The sequence below is a fragment of the Habropoda laboriosa genome, unplaced genomic scaffold, assembly GCF_001263275.1.
Source record: "Habropoda laboriosa isolate 0110345459 unplaced genomic scaffold, ASM126327v1 scaffold102, whole genome shotgun sequence".
Classification (NCBI taxonomy): domain Eukaryota; kingdom Metazoa; phylum Arthropoda; class Insecta; order Hymenoptera; family Apidae; genus Habropoda; species Habropoda laboriosa.
This window is the reverse complement of record NW_017100262.1, coordinates 905,868-928,799: the sequence shown is the minus strand read 5'-3', so window position 1 is coordinate 928,799 and position 22,932 is coordinate 905,868. Positions and strand designations below refer to the sequence as shown.

Sequence of the window (22,932 nt, the reverse complement as noted above, 5' to 3'; positions counted from 1 at the left end):
TGTTTTCGTCTGGCACGGCAAAATATAGTTCCTTTTAGTTTTACCTACTTCGCCTCATTTTTTCCATTTTTCTTGTGTGTATGACTCCCACATACGTATAATGTGTGTAATAATCGCATGTCATGAAGTTCTACGCGATTCATGACGATTAACTATTTAAATATCGTAAGCATCGCTGTTTAAAGTACACATACAATAATCGATACACTTCCGTTCTGTCGATTTTCGATATCTTACACCTACACGATATAACACTGAAACGTACAAACAGCTTCGTTTTTTTTTGTTTTTTTTTTTCGTAAACTAAGCAGACACACGGGAACCGTAATTCGTAAGTGGAATTTTTTTTTTTCTCTTCTAATGGTTCAGATAGAATCATTACAACGATGAGATAAGCCGTTCCTTTCTTCTTTTTTTTCTTTTTCAAATTCATAGTAGAAAGATGTTAGGTCACGGAAATATTAAGGATTTCAATCTCTATAATGATCCATGATTCTAACACGTTGCACTCTCCCTATTTAAATCTGCAACGAGTTAAAATTTACGGTGGAACCAAAAATAGAATTTAAGTACTCAATTCTTACTTCGTTCATCTTTGGGATCTTACGAAAAAGAAAACTCTAACAACGAAGCATCCATTCTTATCGATTTGCATGGACTCTTTAAGACTCTTTATTCCTCAAGTATGACCTTTGCTATTAATACCTTTGTACTTCGGATGTATGGATCTAGATATCTTCCTCATTGAGAATTCCATAAAAAAGTGAGTTCATATGAGTCATCCAAGATTTTTTTCCTTCCTCTTTGAAAAGAAAAAAAAAATTGAATTTATACACGCAAGGAGAATCCTCTGTCGCGAAATGTGTTATCTTTAGACAAAAATATTGTAGCTTGGCGAGCTCATTATTCGAACCTGTCTATAATATTGAGCTTAACATTATCAGTGCAGAAAAATGCGAATCATTCGATCACCCCTAAAATATCCGTCCTTACAAAGTATTCATTGCTGTTTCCGACATCGAAAGCTCGAATCTCGAAGCATTTTTTTTTCTTTCTTTTTTTTCATCTAAAGTGTTTCACTCGGACGCATCGATACTTTGAAAAGCCTCATATCTTCGTCTATTTTCAAGTACAAATTGCTCTAGTATATCTTAGCTTTACGTTCATTATTATTAATATTATTATTATCATCGTTATTTTTAAGTACGCTCTTCGAAGTATCGTCGCCATTCTCCGTGCGATTGAAGCAGCGATTTTCTTTGAGCTTCTTAATGGGATTGTCGGTGACGAGCGAAGATCGAGCTTGATGATGAGTTGATTCTTTTCACCTAGAAAAATGAGTACAAAATAGGAATGTAACACGTGGTTCTTCCCAATAAATTGAGACGAAGTTCTTTTCTCCCCCATTATTTCTTTTTTTTTTTCTTCTTTTGTCTGCATATTATAGGAAAATCGCATGTATCTTATTTTACAGTAACTGAAGAATCACGTACTAGCGTTATTATAAAATGCTTATCCTCTTCGTCTTGGCACACCAGTTAATTCAATTAGCTTGAAATACGAATATCCAAGATTGGGCAAACTGCTTGGTTTTCTTCTCCGAGGATCCTCTGACCCGGCAAAACTACCCATTTATAAATTGTACAGGACGTTCAACGAAAATAGACAAGAGAAAAAGAAATGCAATTGACCGGTGTGGGCGTCGTGAAAAGTTCAAGGAACTTGTTATAAAAGTTAAATCGGTTTGCCCATTCTTGTTGCTAATACCAAACGTATACTTGGACGGGTTCGAGACGGCGCGGTTTTCTCTTTCGTACAAATTTCGTATCGATTCGAATACACCCTCTAGTCGTCTGTGATCCCTGTAATAATTAACTTAATTAATTCGTAAGCGCGACTTACTTGTTTTCTATTCATTTGTTTGATTTGACGAACGGCGAACAAAGAAACGATAATGATCGAACGCACTGTCTCGAATCACGACGATCCAACACACACTTATGAATTTATTTTATACAATTTTACTCCTATTCGTTTAAGTCGATTTGCGTCGCTATCGATACAACTTAAATTTATACACGAACTTGGACTTATCCTTACAATCTCCTCGATTTTATTTATACATAAATATATATTTATATGTATATATATATGGCCACTGCTTCATTTAAAATCACATTCAACCATCCGTCGCAAAATGATATCGCGGAGTTGAGCTCAACGAAAAGATTCCAATTTACGAGCGATACTCTTGTATTGTTCTTTCCTGTTTGATGTTTCTTCGTGTTCGATTATTTATCGTAAAGCAGCACGTTGTTACTTGCGACAAGCGAATACTGAAAGGAACATATACGATCGATGTGAAAAAACAATTAATTTATACAATTTGTATTGTAGGACAAGAATTATCCTTTTTACAATTATATTATAAATGCGCTATTTGTTTTTTTCAACGATTTAATTTACCCACGCATTTTAAACGTAATTAGAAACATCGATAGAATTTATTGCTATCTCTAGACACAGAGGTTTTTCCTCGCCTGTTATTAGGTCGATGGTGTATCGCACGTCTCGATTTTGTAAATATACAATTTTTTTTGTTTTCTTTTGTTTTTTTTTTTTTTAGTAGAAAGATTCTCATATGACTTGTCTAAAAAATGATGTTCTGCAACAGTATTCGAATTCAACTTCAATTGAATCTGTTAACCAGGTTATATATTGTACACCCAATTTTACAAGAGCGATCATCATCGTTATTCCATATCATGTCTCACTTGGATCTTTGCAAATTGTCTTTAACATCTTATTTCTTGATATTTATATTATACACTTATATTAAACGCAATCGTTATTCGGAATATCAATATAAATATCAAAAACAACACAAGCACGTCGACACATAATTATGATGATATTCGTGTAAGGGTACAAGGTAATAGAAATAGGATGACAGAAAACGAAGATAAATTGAGACAAATTAATGAGTTTTCACACTTTCTTTCTCAGCATCTTTTGATCATTCTTGTTAAAAAAAAAAAAAAATGACGTCCTCCGAGACTATGCCTACATTTTGTACAATATCATATGTCGAATTATGCTAGGTATGGTTTCTTGAATGTTAATAATAGGAAGCGCAAAGAAGCACAGGCGAACACGATAGAAGAAACACTTTTTCATTTTCACTCCTGAAAGCATAATACGTTTATGCTTGCAAAACGAGGAAGTCATATAAACGTGGAGCGATATACACAGTATACACATCAACTGCATGATTTAAACAACACATATCTCTTCTTTGTCTTTTAATTCATTAAGGAATCTCCCGAACTTTATCTCCGTTGACTTTCAAGCAATATTGCTTCAAATAATAGAAAATCGTAAAGTATGTTGTATCCCATGAAGTATATTGTGTACATTAATGTTCTATGGGATTATTCAACTTAAGTTCTTGCAAATATTAGATGTAGATTAGTCCAGGAGATTTCATCAGAGAAATATTTCTTATCAAGTTACATTTAATTTCTCTTAAAGAGATCATGCTCTTCGTATGATCGTTTTTAAGAAAAATCGTTGTTAATTATTTTAAAAAAAAGCTCACTCTTCATGTTGCCTTTCTGGTGTCGAGTTAGAAAAGTCCTTTCTTCTTATTCTTCTTATCCTTACCATCGACAGCCCTGAAAAGAATTATAATGTCAGTAGAAGGAAAGAATTGTTACAATCATTAGATGGCAGCAAAACTTACAGTGTTAATGAATTATAAGTTGTAATTATTTATTGCCTTAGATTTTTTCACCCTTTTAATAAAGAATATTGATGACTTTCCATACACTACTATCTGGTTACTCAAAATAGATATACTGTTGTTACTTAATATTTGTATGTTCATTGAAGTGATATATGCTTTTGATAGACAGTAGCATAATTAAATGTTGAAATTTAAAGTTCAATTTTGATATGTTTTAAGATATGTAGAGCAATATGTATATTCATCCATAATTATAGTGTGAATACAGCAATAGATTTATAATCTAGTCATGCCAAAATCATGCTTTGAGAAATGTACACTTCCATGGGCCATGATCATTAAGCCACATGCTGTCTGCAAGTGTTATGTATCATTTTATTTTTTGTTTTCTGAGTGTTAATGTAGTGCACATTTGTTGTATATACATATATATATATAATTCAAGAATAACATTTTTCTGGTCAAATATATATAATTTTTATGCTTGAAGTTGTCATTTGCTGCAATAAAGCTTATTGACTAATGAAATTTAATAAATTGTTAAAGCAGTGCAATGTACGTATCAAATGTTTCACGCGACAAATATGATATTTTATATATTTTTTTATAGATATGAAAACGCTCCTTTCCACAGATACTTATAAAAATAAATGTACGAACATATAATACAAAAAAATAACGTGAATGTTAAAAAACATGTCAGAGAAAAATGACGTTTGTGTTGCATTTCATCTTATAAAGCTACATTTAAAAAAGGCAAGCAAACGATATCGTTTCTCCGACATTTATCGGTGATTTCACATCGCTTATTCGCAGTAAGACTAAAAAAAAAAAAAAAATGAGGGCGGCGAAAATATGGTTAGTAAATGTTTTAGGAAAGCATTACGTTTATTTGCGAAAAAAGATTTAATGATGAAATTAACAATGTATAATAATTGTTTGTGAGTAATTATTATTGGTTACGTATGGTATTACCCTTTATCAAGCTGTCTCTTGATTCGTTTCAAAAGTACTTTGAAGAACCACACACTGGAAAGAAATATGCTAAATTCATGTACAAAGGGAATGTCAAGACATGCGAGTTGGAATGTATCAATGTGAAAAAAAAACAAGAAAAAAAAATATTAGACAGCTTGCTCAGAGTTTACAATAGCTTTCCACAATACTCTACGAAGTGTGAATGTATGTGTTTAAGTTCATACAAGATAGTTATGTATGTATATGAGTGTAACGCACGTTGCAGTGAATATAAAACAGTGACATCCATAGGAATATAAAGATTTTTTTGCATCTCTTAGATAAAGTTTATATCAAACTTTGTGCCAAAAATATGCCCCTTCTAAATATATCTATAGGGCTAATAACGTAAGATTACTATCGAGATTCTTCTTCGATATGGATATCTCTCCCCCTAAACTTTTTATTCTAAAATTTAGCTTCATTCGCAACATAAAGTCTATGCTTCGTGTTTCTCGTCCTCTTTAATAATTAAATGCCATTAATTATCAAACATTAGTCAGCGTGGTGCAAAATTTTTCAACTGTATCTCCATTCCCCGATAATCGGTTAAGCATTCATTTTGAACAGTGATAAACGAAAATATCATTAACCACTTCGATATCCGAACTGTTTTACGACCTTGGCTTTTATGTTAAAGGATATACATTATTTTTGCTCTTGAAACATTCGAAACGAAAGAAAATATAAGTAATCAAGATACCTACTACTGTACATTTACATTGAAACCGAAATTACTTAATACTTTTTTTCTTTCATTCACAGTAGCGCCTCAAGTAGCGTAGCTCCTAATACTAACACATGCCCTTGTAATTATAAAACAAAACCAATCGAAAAAAAAAAAAATAGAGAAAGTACACAAAACTGGTTGTGATGTGTAAATAATCTCAGTTTCAGTTCTTTTCTTCTTCCTCCTTATTTATGGATACGCATGGTGTATCGTACATACGTTAAACCATTGATAAAATATAGAAAAATGCATCGAACGTATAAAAGAAAAAAAAAATGAGATCGATGTTAATATCAATGAAAGAGTGGTTTAGTCCTCGAACACAACGACGTAGAGGCATTCTTTTATTTTTTGTAAATAAATGTAGACAGATTCTACTATCTACTAAGGATGTTCGGGATGTTGTATGACAAGCTGTATCTGTGTAGGGCTGTCTTGAGGTGATTTGAAACTGGTGTGACGGCGTAGGAGACTTCCTATCCCTCGGGAACCCCTCAATGTACCCCCGCCACCGCCAGATCCCTCGGAAGACACTGATCCCGTCCTAAATTAAGGGACACCCCGATATGGTATACACACAACAAACAAACAAGCGCAAGCATCACATAACATTCGTCCGTAAAGCTTTTTTTAAATAAATACCGAGTATATATGTATATATGTATATATGTATACTTTCTGTTGTTACATTGCATCAGACATTTATTGCTAATTTCAGATAAGCTTTCCGAAGGGAAACAAAAAAAAAAAAAGTAAACATTTTCACGATACGTATTGTTCTTTTCTCTTTATATTTCTACTTGATGTAAACATGGTGCAGACATGACACACACGTAAGAACGATACGAGCTTTTCTTTCTTTTTTTTTTTTTAAGGATGTATAATAACCTAAAACAAATTTAAATGTAAGAATATTTTGGGCGATTACTCGAGCGGCTAACTTCAACAAAAGCTTGTTAACTCATCACCTTGAAACGAGACAAAATTATCAGAGAATTCAGTGAATCACTTTAAATTAATAGTAAATGAATACTACTTGTTGAATTAACTTCAATTAAGTTCAGAAGGATAGTTACATTGAACATGCTTATTAATAATTATTAGTAATTTCCTGCTATTAGGATAAACTATGTGGAAGAGTTTTTACATAACTCCGATCTAGTTTTAAAAGAATGTCTGAATACTCGAAACATTTGTAAGAAGAAACGACTAGGAAGCGAAGTATCGTAATTCATAATTGAGATTAGTAGTAGTGAATTATAATGAAATACAGTTATGCTACAAGCTCGTTGTAAATGCTTTTATTGCACATATTCAGCTGAATGATTCTTTTAAAGCGAAGATTTTAAGCAATATTCGAAAATATATCTAACGAGGTATTTGCAAATTGTTTATTCTTAAGCATTATATCCATTTCCCTAATTACAGTAACTATAAAGTTATGTATGTCCTTTAATTTACAAAATACCTTTCCATTCGTGCAAGAAGCAGTTTGTTTTTTGTATTTAATATATCTTTACATAAAAAAGGATGTATAATATATAACGATTATAAAAAAGTATGAACAACCAAAAGCAGATCTTTTTACATTTAAACAATACTTACTCTTTTGAATTCGCTTCTAGACTGCGCCTACGCAATTCTTCAATACTGTGACCAGTCTGTTTCTCCCATTCTAATTTTTCAGCCTCAAACGCTCGTCTCTTTTCTTCCAATTCGCGTACTTGCTGCTCCAACGAGCGTCGCATCTGTTCGTGCCTTCTTTGTACCTGTGAACAGATTTTCCTTCTGATTAAAACGATTTCTATGTTCAAGTATACACGCGAAGACGCACTGAACAATACTCACGTCTGCTTCTGACTCTTTGAGCTTTTGTTTCTTCTCTCTGACTTTCATTTCAAACACCTGCTCCATATCGATTTCCATCTTCTTCATTTTATTATCGTGTTCTCTCTTCTCCTCTTCCAACTGAGCCAGAGGATTCCTACAAGACACATTTGAAATGATTGTTCATATTCAATTTAATTACGTTACGCAGAGATAAATATTTCATACAAATCTCTCTTTACTAATTGTTTAGACTGCGTTTTTTTTTTTTTTTTTTGTGATCTATCTACATGTATGGGAAATTGCAAAATGAAAATGCAACTTTTCAGAATAAATATGAGCTTAATAAGGATGAAAAAAATAGTATTGCAATGTATGGGTTAACATCAGAGGAAAATGTTTATAGAGACTAACTAAAATGAAATAAAATAAAACCAAGCAGATTTACATGTTATACTCAATAATACTAAAAAAAACTAGCAACATAGTTGTCTGCTAAAATAAAAATGTAATGCAATCTACATATATGAACTGAAAGTTCAATTAGAGGGTTCACTACCAGTATTTTCCATACAGATGTTCACTTTGTTAAATTTGTATTATTGACTCAGGTGAAAGACAGTGATTATTATCTCCTTGAATAAGATGATCTATGCAATTATCATTCCTCTTTATCCTATTCAATTTAAACATGTGTACATCAACAGAGTGAACCCCCCTTTTAACTAAATAAATGCGCGGAGAACTAAATACGCAGTAAATGGAAACTGGACAAGGCTTGTGCACACAAAACTATATTACACGATCCCGGCCTTATTAAAAGACTTACCACACTGTCATGAAACTGTTCATCACTCCTGGAGGGCACAAACTAACCAATAAGAAATCAACATTAAAATTCACGTAAGAAATATGCTATTAAAAAATGTATTTTCCCGATCATTTTTCTGCCTTTAACCTAAATTATCATATGTATCTTAATAACTTTGCTAACAATATCTCATTTAAACATATTTGACTTACAGAGGTAATTTTTATTCTTCAATAGTTTGCATGCACAAGCTTTTTATATATTGTCGTAGTAAAAACGAAATCAACACACTACAAGCATTTGTATTTACCTTTAAAAAAAAAAAAAAAAAAAAGAAAAAAAAATTAAAAAAAAGGAACTCGATGTAATCATCTTATTTTATGGGATCTTTAAATATCATCGAATCGTTGTTGATCTGTAACATTTTCTTGTCCCTAATATTTCCTAAATGTATTATGTAGTAAATTTCACACACCATTTCTCCAATGGTTTTACATTTCAAATAACCGTACACGGCTCGTACATTTATCTATTGCAAGAACACACTTACTTATTGGAGACTTTCGTTGGTTTCCCGTCAATTCCAACACCGGCTAATGTGCGACATCGGAAATTCTCATAATGCACGTTATTCGTCACATCTTTCAGATCTTGTAAATGCGTTCTGATCACCATATTTCGGAGCGCTACCTTTAAAAAAAAAAAAAAAGAAAAAAAAATTAAAAAAAAGGAACTCGATGTAATCATCTTATTTTATGGGATCTTTAAATATCATCGAATCGTTGTTGATCTGTAACATTTTCTTGTCCCTAATATTTCCTAAATGTATTATGTAGTAAATTTCACACACCATTTCTCCAATGGTTTTACATTTCAAATAACCGTACACGGCTCGTACATTTATCTATTGCAAGAACACACTTACTTATTGGAGACTTTCGTTGGTTTCCCGTCAATTCCAACACCGGCTAATGTGCGACATCGGAAATTCTCATAATGCACGTTATTCGTCACATCTTTCAGATCTTGTAAATGCGTTCTGATCACCATATTTCGGAGCGCTATGAAATCGCAATGTTCTAGATTCTCCACTAAACATTCAGAAAAAGAAAAAAACAGACTATGATTTCCTCTGAAGTTTCACAAGAAATTAAACTGATATGAAAACTAAGTAATTCAAAGTTTCCAGAATTGCGCACCTTCTGCGATTCCCCAAGGGTATTTCCTACCACGGACCTTTCTACCATCATGTTCGACCACCGTGTTTGCACCCACAACCGCAAACGGCACTCTGTCTCTGAGAACTTTATGCAGTTTACTTTCCTCTTCCTCTTCCACTTCCGGGAACTCGTAGATTTTTATTTTGTGCTGTGCTATCTCGTTCAATATCTAAACAACAACAATAACAGATTTGTTAACATTAAAAGTGAACCAAGTATGTTTCCTCTTCACTTAACAAGTTGCCTATCGGTTATATCGCTGGCAATAAATTATAACTCTAAAATTTAACCCTTTCGTGACTAGAGGGGGAATATATGTCCCACTTGAGTACTCGAACTGTCAGTGACATACCAGATCGCCTTTTACGGGATCAGTTAGATGCATATGTTCCATTTGAGTACTGTATACATCTACATATATTTTGAAAAATTGGGACAAAATACGTCCTACGTAAGATTTTTAAGGAATACAAAAAGTTGAGTGCAAACAAAAAGTTGATCTCAATTTAGCATCCACTGCAGACACGACGAGACAACTTCTACCTATAATAAACTGGCGATGTAAAGCAATCAAGAAGCAACTTTATTCGTGTGTCGATGAGCAATTACCCAATTCTGTTTCACCATAATACAAACCTGTTTTTTGAAATGAGCACATTCGTCCGGCGTCATAGTATCCGCCTTCGCGATGACAGGTATGATGTTAACTTTGTCGTGGAGACGTTGCATGAACTCAACGTCCAACGGCTTCAAGCCGTGGCCTGAGGGTGCGACGAAGTAGAGACAACAGTGCACTCGACTGTCTGGAATCTGTCGTCTCACTACGCGAGATTCTGCGTTCAGAAACTCTTCATATTTTGATTCAATGTACTCAATTACTGGTACCCAACTGCAAAAAAAAAAAGAATATTTCTCTGAATAAAATGTATTATTTATTTATAATTTCCAATAAGACAGAATGTATAAAATTACCAATTGCTGTTATCAACTGCATCGCCGAATCCTGGAGTATCGACGACAGTTAGAGTAAGATTTACACCGTTCTCCTTTAATAACACTTTGCTAGTCTCTACGGCTACGGTTTTTTTAACCCTAAGGCTAGGACCTGGGTACTCGGCACTGTATATATCGGCGAGGAACATTGAATTGATCAAAGTTGATTTTCCCAGTCCAGATTCACCTGCAAAGATACATAAGAAAAGAGGAAAATTAAGATAGGAATAAAATAAAATGAAATTGTTAATATTATTCGTTGGAAATAGTAATTGGTGAGAAAATATTTGAATACATAACGAAATATGGTTTTGTTTCGTTTAATGTTCTTTTCGGGGACAGTTCGAAATACCAAACGGTACCCTGACCTTTCTGTCCGCGTACCTTGAACTGGCCAAAGTGCCGCGCCTTCTCTCCCTCAAGGATAAGCGTTTCAATTGCTCTATTTAGGGAGAAATGGCTCTGTTTATACCGGTACTAATAATAGCGGCACTCCGCCTATATTCTCGAATTTCAAACTTTCATCCAGACGACGCGGTTTGTCTCGATAACTTTCGCGCAATTAAACTGCATATCGTGGAACTTTGCGAGAAATAATATTTACACGGTTTCATAAAAAATTCATTATGAAAATTCTAACGACAAAAAAGTTGATATACATTTTATCAAGGTGTGTTTGATGTACAACATTGAGATTCGAGGTTAAGTGAAAAAATTCAATTTCGAACGATGGAAAAAGAGAAAATGAGAACCGCGGCAACTTGAAGACAGTCCTAATCTAGCTGGGTGAAAGAGCGTTCGTTCTGCACGTGTTAAGCAGATGGGGAGGTTCATAAGGCAATATCCTCGATGAAATTGAAATACCAAGCGGAGAAACGGATCTCTGTATCCCTCGATTTGTACAATGGACATTAACGAAGGCATAGAAAGTCATAGTATGCATTTTTCACGTCCCATTTGCGAAAATAAATTCACTTTAAATATATATAGAATACACCGTGTCGACCTAGCTTCTCTTTTCTCCTCGCGATAACGGTCATTACTTTTGTGCGCAATCCGTCCTGTTGATGCTCGCATTCTTTTCAAATTCCCCCCGTATATACAGAGATCACGTTAATTGCACCTATCTATTACACAGACAAAAGAGAACCCATCGAAATTCTGTCCATTGTGTTTGAATGGATCATTCTCTAATTATTTCACGCAATATCACTTCCACCGGTTGATTGTCCATTATACTCCATACGCGAGAGTGCCATTTTAATATAAGAGGAAATAGAAACCAAATATATATATATATATGTACACATAGTATAGATTGTCCAAAATCAATTACAACTCAAGGCCATCAGAGAGTAAACCTCTCACCATTTAACTATTTCATCGCATGTTTTCTCTATTATCTCAAATAATATTAAACGTTTAATTGATCCTGAACTGAACAGAACCGACAGAGTGATATACAGAAATTCGAGAAGTTTTTTATCCAGACCTGACTAACCAATAACTCAGTAATCACATTTCTATCTATTATTGTTATTTTTTAAATATAAATTTTATTTGCTGCACAACCTCTGAAAAATTGGAAGTTCCATCAAGTAGTAAACACGTGAAACAATATTTAGATTAGCCAGACCTGAAGTTAATCGAATACTCAAAGCATTAGAACTGACCGACGACCATTAGGGTAAAATCGAATCCCTTCTTAACGGCCTTTCTATAGACTTGGTTGGGCAGATTCGCAAAGCCCACGTATCCGTCAAGTTCTTTGGGCTTGGTTGGCGGCGTCGGTCGCGGATGATGCAGGACAGCGGTCTCCTTGTTGTTCTCGCTGCTCCTGCTCGACTCCCGTTTATTGCTATCCTCTGACGCATCGTTCTGATTCAGGATCACCGTGGACGGAGGTAATCGCGGCTTTGAGCTGGGTGCTGAGGACGTGACGCTTGTATACACGGTCGAGGAGGTTTGAGGCGCTGTGTTGGGCGAGGCGAGGGTCGTGGTCGTCGTGGTCGTCGTCGAAGACGTGCTAACCGACGACGGGGCCTGTGACGGAGGTTGCGGTGGCGGCACTGACGGCACAGACGGCGACGATATTATTCCCGTGTTGTCGCCTTTGAAGAACAGTTCACGCTTCGCCTGTATCTGAAAATTCAACAATATATTATTATTATCATTCTAACATCTTGAATTAGTTTGTTAAAATTTGATTCAACGTGTATTATTAAAAAAATGTCCGAGACATACAACGATACGAAATAGGTTAGAAAAGTAATGTCAGGATTTTAGATAGAATCATGATACATTGTACGGGTAAACCGGTTGAATCCGGAATTTCCGGCTTAATGCAGCTATGGACAATTTCGTATTGGAATATCCTCCCGGTCCGAGGATGAGAAAGTGGTCTACCAGTATGGATAATCCTCTCTGGCTTGCTACGCTTTATTGGTATTGCTGTTCATTCACGTATTATGCCAAGAGTCTGACGAGAAATATCTATGCGCGCCAATAACAGTCGTTCACGCGGGAAAATAATATCGATCGATGTTATAGCTTTGATCTGTATCGATATATCGACATGTAAATGTCATAATCGATCTACTTTTTCGTTCTACCGTACCATCGACGCTTTTTTTAATCAAATCAGAATACGTTTGATCCAGTTTCAATCCCCATTTTATTTCCAGCCGTTTGTTCGCACCGAGGCCTATATGCAATTGTTTCTAGGCCGCTACAGTTTCGAGCTAACGTTAGTAGCAGGCTGATCATTGATCCAACAGCGCGAATTAGAGGAAACCGTTCCGTCCTTCCATGCACGTTGTAAAATCGTTTACGTGATATAAGTTCACTGATCGCGATCTACTTTTTCCCCACCCCGTTTATCTTTTGCGTGTCAAAGTATCGTTGGAAAGAATCAACAAATATGTATAAAAAAACACAAACGGCGCAAATAATAACTGCATTGCAACGGTTTGCTTGTTCGCGATCGATATGCTTTACATATAACACAAACGACGGTCTATGGTCAGCTTCGAGTGGCGCAGTGCCTTACGAACATCCGGCCGGAAGTGGCCACTGTCCAAAGTACTAAATACAGATCACAGCACAGTTGACAACTCGGGCAGCATATCTCGGTCGAAATGTAGGATTAGCAACAGTTGGACGAAGATGAATGTACAACTCTCGTAACAGCAACTTCCTTGTGTAGTTTGAAACATCCAAGATTTGATCCCAGATATTAAGTTATATGAGAACAGTTTAACCGTTTTTACTTCCTTATTGTACAAAATTAAACAAAATAGATCAAACGTTCCTGTCTGTTTTAAAGGCGTTCATAACCTACATTGGCGACGTTTCATTGGGTACACATATATGTGCCCATAATAGACAGAAGATTAAAAGACCACAAATTTCTATCTCTTATAAAAACAAAACACAAGCTTGTATTATACACGTGCAAATAAATCCGTTTAAGAAAAAATGTTATATTCCGTCCAACCTGGTTTCGCCGCTTTAATAACGCTGAAAAGAGCGGGCGCGCGCATTCGCCAGAGTTTCCGTTTGAAGCGCGAAGCCTTTTGCGATCCGCGGCTGCATTCCGCGGCGTCAAAGAGAGGCACTCTCCGGAGCGCTAGACGACTCGAAAAATAAAAAGAAAAGAAAAATTCTCTACCTGCACAGTTTAATGCTAGAGAGGCGTAAGAGAAAAGGAACGCGTACGGAGAATCATAATGCGCTACATGTTCCGTTACAATTCGATCCTACCCACTGCAGCCCGCGTGGAATATAAATTGAATAGCTGCTTCGAACTCATTAAGGAGCGGCAAGAAAGAAACGTGCGTAAGGTCAAGGCGGAAACGAACAGGACGACGCGCACGCCAGCGTGATTTTCTATATTCAGTTTCATTTCCTATTACTACTACTCGACTCGGTCGATAATACGCTCGCGTGTGTCATTTGCACGCGTGTCGCATAATATCGCACGGTCGTTAAAGGAACTTAGTAGTTTCTCAATTTGCCGAGTGTGTCGCAATATGAAGCGAAGCTTTCTCGCCTCGAGAAAAGAGCGGTCCATGGAGGGAAACTGTTTCGGCTGAAAACGCTTTGCTTACAGAAGCGGCGCAGAGTCAACGAACGAACGATTGCATTCTGAAGGTGATTTACACGTACACGAGCCGTTATCGACGTCACCAGCCTATATACCGTGCAACTCTATGCTCCTCATTCAAAATGGACTATATATAGCGTAGGTTCAAAATGTACACGTTTTTTCGGGAGGGGGAAACGAACAGAGAGAAAAAGATCGTTACAGGTTAAAGGTAAGTTTCTCGATTCGATAAACTGAAAGCAGAAACTTGTGAGAGCTTTGTACTAGGAGTCACCACCATAAAACAGGGGGTGCACCAGGGCATGTGGAAAACAAAACAGGCGGTAGAAAAAGTGTCAGACGCGCGTATATTTCGTGGAAGCTAAAAATACATATACACCGTGATCAAACTAGTTTGGGGAAATGTCGACTGGTGCGCTGATCGTTGGGTGGCCTGAGCGGGATCATTTCGAGGAAAAATCCACCGGCACGTTGATTACGGAGACGCCCTTTATTTACGGGACAATGTAACAGAGAGTGCACATGCGTTGTATATTCTCAACGAGTCTGGGAACCCAGAGAGAGACTCAGTCGAACCGAGTGCAGCATCGTGGAACAGAAACCGGTCCAGTGCGCATAAGACTGCACACAACAGTGAGACAGCCTCATTCCGAAGTCCCTTGAGAGATCTAAAGGAGGTGGTAGTAGTGGACGCGCACCGTGACAATTTACCCGTGCGACTGACTTCCTCTCTTAAACCTAGAGACTTCTCGGCTAGAAACACGGAACAATAGAAAATCAAAGAAGCTTCTTGGAATGTAAGAGTATTCCGCAACCTACTCCGTTGGCTTCTCTGTCCCACCATTGAAGATGATGAGCTTTCTGTCAAACAATACAGGCGGAGTTGTTACGTAACGCTGTAATAATTGACGGGATAACAAGAAATGTTTAACGAGGCATGATTGTCTTATCGTAATAATTATTAAAAATAATGAGATATAAATTGAAATAGGGTGGTCCACTTTATGAGATGGTAGTGAATTAAAATTGGAGGAAAGAGAATATTTTATTCGATGAACGTTATCGTTTGTACAAGATCTGGGCGGATTCTCAAATGAATAAATAACCTGTGACTTTTATACAGAATAAAATATCGGTTAGGAGAGTAGTCGAGCAGCAAGAAATATTGAATAGTAACGATGGCCCTAAGACAATGTTGAGGGAGCTGCACAAGCTTGTCATTAATTAAGAGTTTACTAGCAGGCTTCTGTTCGAGAGTCCCAAACCCAGTTCAAAAGGAGCCACTCGTATTAAAGAGGTCCAGAACAAAAGGATTTCAAAGGGGAGAAGAAGTGGTCCGTGCTTTTTTTCCAGGGGAATCGATTTAATCGACTATTCTATGACAATAATATGCCTTTTGCCAGAAGATTATTAACATATACCATGTTTTCGCTTTTACAGCACAATTTCTAGGAATAATATAAAATTTCGAATTTCATATTTCTAAATTTTCAGATTCAAATTAAAAATTTCGAAATGTTAATTAATTTTTAACGCACATCTGTTTATACAGTAAAATGAGATACTCAATATATGGGCGTCGTATGCATATGTATACATATACGCGCTTGTCCACAACGCTTCGTGTCTCGGCAGGTGAACCATGGAGCACCATGGTGGACATACGATCTCGTAATATGATTTTGCAGCAGGTCTACGCGCGTTGAAATTTCACTTGCTTTTAATATTTTCTATTCACGTTTTCTCGATTTACGTGTTTCTCATAATCCGCCATTTCATTGTGAAATCTACCACGCTAGTCAGATTCTAATTTGCAAATAAATAAATAACTTCTATAGCGATAAGAGAACTTGCACCAATGTAAGCTTATTGTAGAAATAAATATTTTTCTCGAAAAGATTTTGATTTCTTAGAAATGATTTTTCAACCGAGAAAAAAAATGAAAAGTGCTTTATAATGAGCGACGACTATCGCTCGGCCGAGATCATCTCCAGCAACTTGTCTTTTGCACTTAAATTTCTAACTCGTGCACCGTCAGCTTAAAGCGGCTTAGCCTCGAGGGGAATTGAATTTTATCAGATTTTCCCTTCTTTTTATGGGTGAGCGTCAAATTTGCCTCGTGCGAAATATATCATAATAACAACGACGAAACACGCTGCTGCCGTAGTCATCGTCGTCTTTCGTGGAACTTTTTAATAGGAAGTGCTCCGGCTTTTTCCAGGCTTTAAACATGACAGAACGGCCATGAGAGAATTATCCCTAGTGTTCGTCTCGGCAGCTTCACGGACACTACCGATACATACACATTACCGCGACGATTATTCCATTTATCTGCGTCCAACAGAAAACGCGAGACAATTCTCCGCAGAGAAGTTTCGAATATCCGTGTATCGCTATTTTTAGCGGTCGCTGTGGTTGAATCGCGTTTTTCGATCCCGTAATTTGTAATAGATTTCCCCACGTAAAAAAAAAAAAAAAAAAAAAAAAAAAAGGGAGGGGGGGGGGGGGGGAAGGGGAAAAGAAGAAACAGGAAAAAAGGAATGGGCACAGAAAAAGAAACGAATGAACCGTGTCGAACAGAATCGTTGGTGTTTTTCGCTGTGAAAACGACCTCTTGGAAATCAAGCGAAATCAAGCGAAAACCACGATATTTCACCGGACGAAATTTCTTTTAATGGAACCAATTCCCTCGCAAGGAAAAAGGAATCCTCTCTATCCTTTAGGCTGAGTCTTTTAACGGACCTCTAAATCGTCTTTCACGACGGAAAATCGCTTTTACCTTATCTTTAAAACGACACATGCAACTGTGTGCGTTCCGATGAACAGATAACCTTTGTGTAACATGATAGTTAGAGGTTACGCGGGACTAATGACAGAAAAGAGGGGTTATGTTACAAAAGATTTATTTTAAAAACCTGATTTTCATTGTAACCACTATACACGACATTCATTTAATTATCTTTCAACACTTTAACCGTGTTAAAATCAAATCACACTGTAGAAGTATCGTGTTACACGAAGGTCAGCCGTGTTTCACATACATTATCGCGAATTTACGCCTCGTTATAGCCTGCCACTATGTATATAGTTGATCGCGAAAAAGAGATTATAATAATTAAAGCGTCAAAGTAACAATTAATTTATTCTGCTCGAATGGCTTAAGCACAATGCAAAACGTCTCGTTTGTTCGTTCCTCTTCCATTCAGATCGCACCGTGAACTGATATGGTGGACACAATGGAGCCTTAAAGACGGACTGAATGGAGTGCAGATGGCTTCCATGATCGCGGAACACCTGTCGTATTCTTTTACAAAACTGTGGATCTCCACGGATGGGATAAATCAGCTGGGACCGGCGATTTTTCCCGCGGCAGATGTTAACCGCGTTAAGACAGATGTTAACTACATCGCCACGAATAAATTTGCGTTCACCGATCAGCTCCCCACCACTCTCAGTAATCTACGTTACCGATCGATCCGATCCCGCATCGATATTTTCGTCGTCCTGTGTACCGACGTAGCCTGTATAATCGGCTTAATTCTGAATATTCATCAATCACCATTGTTGACTGCGTGATGGCGACAAACGGTAATTGCAACACCCGGTAGATATCAGAAATATATCTAGATCTAGTTATATTCTAACAATCGGTCGTTTATTGCGTTCATTAAGTACAAAATTGATCTGATACTTCGTTAATATTTCTCTTTATATATTATTTCACTGTTAAAGCAATCGAAATAACTAGTTTTTAATTCTTTATAAATTCAATAGATTTAGAAGAACACTAGAAAATCCGTATGAAAGTAGAAGAAAGCGAGAAGACGACGTTGACTATGTTGGTTAAACCAGAGACGTGTTACACGGAACCCTTAAGAAAAAAAAACTCTCCTTTTTCTTTAGTGTACTTAAATCAATTTTCTCCACATCATTAGTTAATCGTAACTCTGGCGTGAAATTTTCGTTAATGCGATTAGAGGAATACCAGCTATATATGAGATTTAATACATTATTATTAAAAAGGAAAAAAATATCGCTTGCCTGCAGTGCGCGAAACTATTCCAAGTATTTCGCTGATTTCCCAAGAGGGACATCCAACGTTGGGGTGTCCTTCTTTACGTCAAGAATTGAAGGAAAAAGAGAGAGAGCGGCGCGATTTTTACCTGCAATATTCAACGAACGGAGTTCAGGAACCCTTGCGCTTAATAAATCGCCTGTTTAAACGACAAGAGATAATAGTTAATCGTCTGATAACCAAGATCGCGATCTTCTTCTCATTGTAAACAACCGAAGGACAATTTGTTGATAACATTCGCCCCGAGAAAAATCAGTTTCCTGCGTGATAAACGGCGTGGTATAGTCACCAGACACACGTTACGCGAGGGCGTGAAAATATTCAAGTGAAACAGAATTCAGAAGAGTGCATATAAAACTGGTCAAGAAAATCTCTGGCGAACCGTGGAGTAAACACGCTCTGCAAGACAGGCAAAACAACATTGAAAGTTTTGTCTGCAAACACGTCTGGAGGTCGGGGATATAGGTACAATAAAGCACCGCTCCCCGTGTATATAAACCGAGGATGATAGTCTGAGGATTTTCGAACACGCCTTGTAGATCGCGAGCCTCCATTCAGTTAAATTCACTTTGATAGAGTTGATCAATGAGATAATCTTGTTGTCGCTTTCTATGAGCAAGTGTGCTTTGAATGGAACCGTATACAATAGTTGTGTAGAGCGGTTAAGTGTTTAGGGAATTTCATTGCCTCGTAAAGCAAATGGAAATTTTCAAAGTTTTCAACAAACATTTACGTTTATTTATCATCGCGGATACTTTAACGTCACTTTATCGTAATTTACTTAGATACAAATCTCTAACCTCTTGCCGTATGAAAACGAGCCAGTCTTGTGTCACAGATTTTGGTCAAGATCTGACAAAAACAGTTATATCATTAACAAGAATGAATTTTAATTACAATTTTCTATTTAATTTACAAAACTGAAGATAGCTAAATTCAATTAATCTACAATACGTTATCTTCTCTTACTTAATATAGTATCTAACTAAAACAGGAAATAGCTGACGTTTAGACGCGTAGGCAGGAAAAGAAATCATACGTCAAGGGGTTATCTCTGATGTAATTTTAATTTTTTCCAACAAATCAATACATGTTTGATATACCGCAATCCCATCGAACAGAATATTTTCTCGTCTTTTCCTCTGTTTTCCATTAGAGAAAGAGAAGTAGACGAAAGGTAAATCAGAATCTAAAAGTCACGTCGTACTATCTGTTTTCACGGATTCACGAGCTTTCCAGATGCAGCAGCGGCAACAGCAGCATCGTTGACTCAAGAAGAGAAGAATGTTTCTATTATACCGGTGCGGCTGCATTGTATTCTAAAAGCTACATAGAAAAGACCTGACGTTTCTCTCCGGGCGGTGGAAAAAGCTTCGCGTAGGGAATGGGTCAGATAAGTGTGAAAAAATCCAGGCCTCGCAATCAACGCCGCAATATTCTATTGCCGTCATTGGCACGCAAAAGCGGTAACGTGAATTACGCGTAACTCTGATTACATATGGCTGTGGCTTCTGACATCACCCCTTCCGTGTGTAACGCAGCGTCTTGATTAATTCATACCTACGTATTTATAAACGATGCCAGTTCACGGGTAAAAGTGAAACTTAGACGAGAAGGAACTTGTTGGTGAAGAATATGGTCAGGTTGTGACAAACGGAGAATCATACGTCTATTGACTCCTTAACTCTTGTGCCTGTGTTTTACACGTGCACAACTAATTCTGGAAAAAGTGAAATTTTGTTTCATTATTCTCTTGCACTTTTCATATCGCGCTGTCCTTTCTGTTCTACGGCAGAAATTGCAAGTCACAGCATTATAAATAAATGGGAAATTTATTTCTACACAGTTGTGAAATGAAATTGATCATTTTTAGTCGTATCAAGTTGAGAAGAATATGTGCGTTAAGAGGTTAAATTTGTATTTTTGCTCTCACTGCAGCTTCGGTATAAATTTGTCGATTACCAAATACAAATAGTATACATTAGGTCATCTCGTAAGTTCGTGTCGAATTTTATAATTTAGATCGATATTTCCAACGGACCTAAATTTGAAGAAAAGAAAAAAAGAAAAGGTAAGCACCTTCTAATTCCACAACATTTTCCCATTTTTCGTTTGGTAAGACCGTTATATCGTCGCTGTAGAATTTCTTTGGATTTTACCATTAAAATACTGCTCGCTTTCGGCCGAACTTACGTGATCACCGAATAATATCTGAACTTTTTTTATTTACACTCTGTATTGGAACAGTGCTGGCTCAGGCTGAGATACACGGCGATTAAAAAATCGTAAATCAAGGTTTGAAGCGTCTATATATATATCACAGGCTGATAGATAAATAAAAGAAAATTCTGATATAAAAATAAAAGATACGAATTCTTTCGCGAAAGGTGTTGAATTTCTACGTTGTTACGAACGAGTACCAGATGTTAACACCGGTTCAAGACAAGAAATACAGCGTTAACGTGGCGATTGTATCGAAAGTGGAAACGAATAAATTTCACGGTAGAAATTGAAGTTTCAACCAGGCTGTGTACACTGTAGCGGGAAAACACATAAATGAGTACTTAAAACGTCCAGTATCTTGAACGTGGAAGCTCCAGCGGAGAGCTTTGATCTATTTTAAAGGCAACCTCGCGCGTTCTACTAACAAGCCGCGAAAGAACGTGTTCTTTATCGAACCGAGGCGAGGGAGAGACCAAGTATACCGCGCCCTAGGCTTCCCAGATTTTATTTAGAACCTCGTTGCGTACTTTCGAAAAAATTACCCCGAATCTCCTCTTATTTTGTCAAACAATTCGATCGAACGATACGCGAAAATTATACGTCGAACAAAAACACCCGGCTAATTTTCCAACGTAAAGAAACTATCGAACCTAACAGAAAGAAGTAGAATTGAAGAGCAGAGGAAATGGACGGGTTGCTCCGTTAAAAGAAAAAAGAAAAAGTGGCGGAACTCGTTTCGTGGTTGGTCCTGAATGAGAAACTTCCTGTTTGAAAATTTACGCGAGTATCAGAAGTTTCCGAATAAGCCTGTGGATCAATTTGAATGGGAGGAGGAGGGGAGAAATTTCAAAGCGACCAGCCGAGCGAATTTATGCATTTTCGACTGGGAAATGGCGACGACGATCCACAACTGTCGCGTGAAACTTTTTTCCTCAATGAAGAACGCAGCAGAAAGAGGGAGAGACAGAGGAGAGCTGGCTGGTATATTCCGTCGTTCCGTGAGGAATTGAAACGCGAATTAAATACAGCAGACGCCATAAATCTGGGCCAGAAAATATAAGGAAAAAGAAAAAAAAAAGAAAGAAGAAAAAGTTGATAATAATTGCAAGCGACGCAGTAACGTTTAGACAGCGACAATTTACGAGCTTCGACTTTCAAGAAAACTTGGACGAACCGCGAAGCGCGTCTAGCTGATAAAAAGAGTTATTTCTGAACACTGTGCGTGTAGAAACAAAGGGGCCAGAGGATTAAACGAGAAGGAGGAGGACTCGAATTTTCTTCTTTTTTTCTTTCATACACGCTTGTGAGCATCGCGTGAACGAAAACGCCAACTTCTCTCTCTCTCTCTCTCTCTCTCTTTCTCTCACTGTGTAGTAAAGCTTTTCATAAAAGGGGAATAGAGAAAACGTGTCGGCGTGATTACGGTGCCCTCCGTAAATTTCTCCGTAATTAACCCCTCAGCTGGTAACGTCGCGCAGATTATCGTTCCAACTACAACAATAATTTATAAACTGAAGAATTATCGAATGTGAATTATGGAGAATGTTTCAACACGTTTCACCTGATACGTGACGTTGAAATAACGAGCAGCTGCCTTAGAGTTCGAATAAATCATGCGACAAACGGAGTAATCCTATTCGTTCGGTACGATAACCTTTTCACCTCGTAATTAACAGTGGGACCAACTCGCTGTAGATTAATACCTACACTACCGGCGGGTGGTAATTGTGGAATTGTTAATCTATCGAGGATGATCAATTCTTAAAGGAATCTTTATATTATTGGAACGTTAGGAATGGAACTAATAAGCTGGTATTTTTTAACGAGAAAAATAATTCGCGTGAACTTCAACTGAATTGTTCGAGGAAAGTGTAATTTCGATATGATTTAGTTAAAAAAAAAAAAATTGGGGAAATTTTATCATCTTAGTTATACGTTGCACAAGTAAAAAGTGAAGGGTTGAAACGAAGATTTTCTTGTTCAAATATTGTTCCGACTAAAATTGGACAAATTTTTAGAAGAAAAATATAAAGTGTATCGATAATATTCATTCTGAAAAGAGATTCGAATGTTTCATTAGAACTGCAACAGTTTAAATATACAAATTTCCAACATCAAGTGAAACTTGCCTTTTTTTGTACGTTCGATTAAATCGACGAACCAACAACTATCCTATTGCTCGTGTT

At 36.8% G+C, this 22,932-nt stretch overlaps 1 protein-coding gene across 3 annotated transcripts in view; it reads right to left on the bottom strand.

Annotated features, from left to right (window-relative positions):
* Nucleotides 1-380: 380 nt before the first annotated feature.
* The window catches only part of LOC108573007 (septin-7), a 33,368-nt gene continuing 10,816 nt past the window's right edge, over nucleotides 381-22,932 (bottom strand). The window contains exons 2-11 of one of the 3 annotated variants that reach the window (XM_017935359.1): nucleotides 12,017-12,485; nucleotides 10,323-10,530; nucleotides 9,987-10,239; nucleotides 9,330-9,519; nucleotides 9,056-9,221; nucleotides 8,149-8,190; nucleotides 7,341-7,476; nucleotides 7,098-7,261; nucleotides 3,599-3,674; nucleotides 381-1,328 (exon numbers count right to left, since the gene is read on the bottom strand). In XM_017935359.1, coding sequence (XP_017790848.1) covers nucleotides 3,626-3,674; nucleotides 7,098-7,261; nucleotides 7,341-7,476; nucleotides 8,149-8,190; nucleotides 9,056-9,221; nucleotides 9,330-9,519; nucleotides 9,987-10,239; nucleotides 10,323-10,530; nucleotides 12,017-12,485 — 1,677 coding nt within the window. In that variant the 3' untranslated portion in view covers nucleotides 381-1,328; nucleotides 3,599-3,625. Of the gene's footprint in view, nucleotides 2,337-3,598; nucleotides 3,675-5,876; nucleotides 6,037-7,097; nucleotides 7,262-7,340; nucleotides 7,477-8,148; nucleotides 8,191-9,055; nucleotides 9,222-9,329; nucleotides 9,520-9,986; nucleotides 10,240-10,322; nucleotides 10,531-12,016; nucleotides 12,486-22,932 lie in introns of those variants that run through there. The other 2 variants (XM_017935358.1, XM_017935357.1) reach the window with 2 other exon arrangements.